The sequence below is a fragment of the Oxyura jamaicensis genome, chromosome 21 (genome assembly GCF_011077185.1).
Source record: "Oxyura jamaicensis isolate SHBP4307 breed ruddy duck chromosome 21, BPBGC_Ojam_1.0, whole genome shotgun sequence".
Taxonomy (NCBI): Eukaryota; Metazoa; Chordata; class Aves; order Anseriformes; family Anatidae; genus Oxyura; species Oxyura jamaicensis.
The window spans coordinates 1,792,700-1,797,292 of NC_048913.1; the positions used below are offsets into that span (position 1 = coordinate 1,792,700).

The 4,593-nt window shown below is 40.8% G+C and overlaps 1 protein-coding gene across 2 annotated transcripts in view; it reads left to right on the forward strand.

Annotated features, from left to right (window-relative positions):
- Window positions 1-119: 119 nt before the first annotated feature.
- The window catches only part of MMEL1 (membrane metalloendopeptidase like 1), a 28,981-nt gene continuing 24,507 nt past the window's right edge, over window positions 120-4,593 (forward strand). Inside the window, exons 1-2 of one of the 2 annotated variants that reach the window (XM_035344433.1) lie at window positions 120-272; window positions 1,156-1,319. In XM_035344433.1, the coding sequence (XP_035200324.1) occupies window positions 1,166-1,319 (154 nt within the window). In that variant the 5' untranslated portion in view covers window positions 120-272; window positions 1,156-1,165. Of the gene's footprint in view, window positions 273-301; window positions 1,020-1,155; window positions 1,320-4,593 lie in introns of those variants that run through there. The other variant, XM_035344432.1, reaches the window with a different exon arrangement.

The following is a 4,593-nucleotide window of genomic DNA, read 5'->3' on the forward strand; positions in this document are numbered from 1 at the left end:
AAAAAAAAAAAAAAAAAAAGTAGTAAAAAAGAACCTGCTTCTTCCTCCATTCAGTTCTGGAAAAGAGTAACATAAAACCCAAGGGAAATCACATAACCGCCCTTCTGCTGTCTTATCCAGCTGCTAGCTCATCGATTTCCAAGGAGCAGCATAAGAAGTTCTGTGCCCAGCCCGCACCTCTCTATAAATCAGTGTGTTTTCAAACTAGAAGCTGTTTCCCTGTATTACACTGAAAAGCTGCCAGCACTCTCGGAGCCAGAAGCTTTCAATAGGTTTACACCTCTCTAACTTCTCATTCCTCCTCCGAGCCCAGCAGCCAAATAACCTGGTGGCAGATTTCGGGAAAGCTAGAGGAAACTTAGCAGCAGCTACAGCAGAGGGTGTAGCTTGTGCTGCCTGCCGCTCCGAGTGCAGAGCCCTCAGCCTGCTTGTGTGATGCAAGCCCTCCTCCCCCTGCTGCTCAGGAGCATTTGCCTGAAGCTGGGAACTGCAAACAGCTGAGCTCAGAACTTTGGGCATGGCTCTGAGAAGACTGAGAAGCCGGAGGTCAGAAGCTCCTGCAAGCCTGGGAGCCAAGTGTTCTCAGAGCCTTCTGCTTCCCAAACCCTTCGGCTCTGCTGAGGACAGAGCAGACACAGCTCAAAGACACTCACACCTGGAAGGATTTCTGTTTGGATTCTACTGCTGCAAACAGAGCCCAGCAGAACTACTCACATCCACGGAGGAAGAGAGAAAAATTCTTTGAAGCAGCAAGATACTTCTTGAAGCGGGGAGTGGAAGGAGGCAGTTTTTCCCCTCCTTCCCCCTTTTGGGAGAAAGGAGTTACCCAACCTGGTCATGAGACTTTTCCATGCTTCCCAAAGCAGGCTTCTGAAGTTATGACACTGCACCGCTGAGTCTGGGGTAGCGTAGCCCCGAGCAGCCCCCAGCAGCACACCCTGAGTACAGACAATCTGGTAGGCACGGAAAATGGAGAATGAGGTTGGCAAATCTGTGGACAATCAAATGGACAAATACATGTAATAATTTGGAAGTTTTCTTTACCTATCCTTGCTTTTATTCTACTTCCTTTTTCTCCCTGATTTGTCATGCATTTACCCCATTTTGATTTAACTGTGCTGTTAATTCTTTCTTACCCTCCCCTCCTCAATTTAGAGTTACAATAATGGGGAAATCAGAAAGTCAGATGGATATTGTGGAAAAATCAACAAAACCTGGGAAGAAATCCTGGCGCTTTGTGGCCATTGGTCTGGCTGTCTTGCTGCTCCTCATGACTTGTTCTGTGGTCACCCTGGTAATCCTGTATGCCAGCAGCAGAGGTAAGTAACCTATGAATAATTTGCTTCTTTCCCCTGTAAGCAACATAAAAGTCTTTTCTGCAGAGCTAAATGAAAACAAAAATACAGGAAGAAGGCGAGTTCACCTCTGTGAGGGACTTCACCATCTCTGCCTTGTTCCAAGCTCACACAGAGGGAGGATTATGTTGGATTTTATTTCATTATTAAATTATGTGAAGTAAGATTTTGGTTTTAAGTAATTCTATGCATTTTACTGAGTTTAACATTACTTTGACAAAGGCCAAAATAGTTGCACTATTTTTCAAGGGTAAAATGTACATTTGTGTCTTGACATTTCCATATTTTATAGTAAAATGTGAGAGGTTTTTTAAAAAACTCAGGGTACTGCTGCCGAGAGGGAGACTTTTTAATATTACATCAGGCAATTTGAGCTCTAGATGAGATGTGGTTCAGTGACTTTCATGAGAATGACTTGCCAGGAACCTGACAAAGAAGCATGTTACTTTGATGTACTTTACCTCAATATATTAATTGCAGAGCATGCTTACTCCCCAAACCAAGTTTTTCCACTAGCACGCCAAATGCAGAGTCCTGTTTAAAAATTCTATGAAGCAATAAACAGGATTGGTAGCAGCACCTGCCTCATGTTTATCAGTTCTGTCAATGCCTCTTGGTTTCAGAGCTTTGTTAAGATGCTAGAGACAAAAACCTCTTAAGTATGAATAGCAAAACTAAAGCAAGGCTGTTTTCTCCTTACATTGTCTCTGCATCCCCCGCCTGCTGTGAACTGCTTTCATCAGTATTTGTAAGTACATCAACACCGTGCATTTCCGAGTAATAATTCATGAGAAAAGCCTTATTGTTTACTCCTTCACTGCCAGCAATTGACTGTTACCAGCATTTGTTCCAGTGCTAGATGAGATCCCTGAGTATTTGGTATTCATAATACTCAGCACTAAGTTGATCATATTCTATTACCTCAGGAGACAGAAAAAAAAAACCTCCCCAGAGCTAGGTAGGAAAAAACCTCCCAGGAATAGGAATTTCTGCATCAGAACACTGGGTTATGAAGAATTTTGTTGCTTGGGTGTATAAAAGATTTGAGAAGTCTGCTGTACATGTTGCTTCTTGGGCTCAGGCAAATCAGAATTTAGGCATTATTATTTGCCCAAATGCCAGTCTCACATCAGAATCCATGCAAAGAATCAGTGCACACAAAGCTATTGTGAACTATGAAAAAAAAAAAAAGGCAAGCTTGTTTGGGGAAAAGGAATTCCAAAATCTAAATATTTTGCAGGCTTGTATCAGCAATTAAGCTTTCATTCCAAATGTTTCCCAGATCCAGACATTCCTGAGCAGAACGTGAGTGCAAAATGATAGCAGAACTGATATGCTGCTTATCCTGTGCTCTGTGCAGCTACTCCCTGCTCTTTTCTCCTGCTCTCAATGAGTGTTTTCAGCACTGACCTAGTGCAGGTTTCTCCCTGTCTCAAGTGGAGTTTAAGTATACATAGTCGACCTACTACAATAGGAGATGCCAAGATGCTGTCATACCCCAGAGCAGCAATCAGCCTTACTAAAGTGACAAGTAGAACCTGGGCAGGAGCTTCACTCTACACAAGCCGCTACACAAGCAAGAGCTCTTCAGCACAATCGGTGAAAGTTCACACACAGGACAGGAACAGTTTTTGTTTCTTGAAAAGTCTTGCCCGAATACTCCACTTGGTTCTGTTTTGATATCTAGGCCCAGATCCGTGCCCAATCAAAAAGTCTGTCATTGACTTACCAAGTGAAAAGTATGTATTGCTCAAAGCTGGATAACATGAGAATAAATCCTACACTGCTACAGGAAAAAATTCAGCTGAACGGTATTCTTGTGATAGAACCAGGAATACTACCTTTATTATTATTATTTTACTTATATATATATATATATATATATTTTTTTACTAATTTCACTCAAGTATGAATTCTGAAATCTGTATGGGATAGTGGTTTGTTTACTAAAAGCCTATTCAGTCCAGAGCTCTTTGCTTCATCTTTTTACATCCTTTATCAGACTAACACTACCCAGACAGGCTTTTAAAAATAATTCTATTTAGCTAATGGAAAATTAAGAGGATTATCTGTCTTTTCTTTTTAAATACATGAATGTATTTATAGGCTTTGGTTCGAGGAGCATATTTTTGTTCTTCTTGTATGTATCCTGCAGAAAAGCATTGTGGTGCATGAAATGAGCCTCTGGCTAAAGCAATAATATATGTAATACACATGAATATTGTCTGTGCTTTTATCTATGACCCAAATGAAAAAAAAAAAAAAAAAAAAAAAAAAAACATGCTGAAGCTCACACAGCAGTTGTTATATAGTTCTAGAAGCTCTTTGGGGATTTTTGACATCCCAAGTAGTTTTCATACTCATAAAATCTTGTCTAAATAAGCTAAAAGAAAGCATAGTAAGAATAGCAGAGTAATATTTGGGTGAACATAGAAGGCAGGCAGACAGAAGTGAAGTCATTCATTTTTGAATCTGACTACAGCATGCTCTCAATTACATCTTTCCATCACCACCCACACATCTTTGCAGCCTTTTCACAGCTCTCTCTCAGCTATGTTCCACAAATATTTACCAACCTCCAAATCTCATCACTTGTTGTAGAGGTTACAATTTGAAGAACATTTCAACATTTATTGTAGCTGGCACGTCAAGTCAGTGACTTTTCCAAACAACTTGCATTCTCACCTAATTGCCAGTCCTAACCACTCAAATATATCAGCAGTTTAATTGATATTTTATTCACTTTCTGGCTGCCAAGCTTGTAGGGTTTCTTAGGTAAGGTTTGCAGATTTTTTGTTTGTTTGCATCCCTGCAGGTTGTCACTACTCACATTTATTACACAGACTGTCATGGAGCTAGTGGGCCTACTCACACACCTCCTAGGCAGTTTACAAACAAAAAGAAATACAGTCCTGGGAGTAAGGAGCACCTTGTTCTGGGAGTGGATTTCAGAAGACCATATCATGTCCCTGCATTTCCTATGCTGTGAATGGAATTAATGTGCATTTAAATAATGGGTTTGTAAGAGCCTGCTGACTAGGAGCAATATCTAAACTCAATGTTAGCACAGCAAGGAAAGGCAGAGATCTGGCTCATCTCCTAGACTGATGTGTCGTCATTCTTTGGCTCCATGGATGTTCATTAGTGAGTCATCTAGTCAAGGAGATGGGGAATTTAAAGTAGTAGCTAACAAAAGCCATGAGGAAATGACATTTGGGTGGCAAGACTCAATTCCATT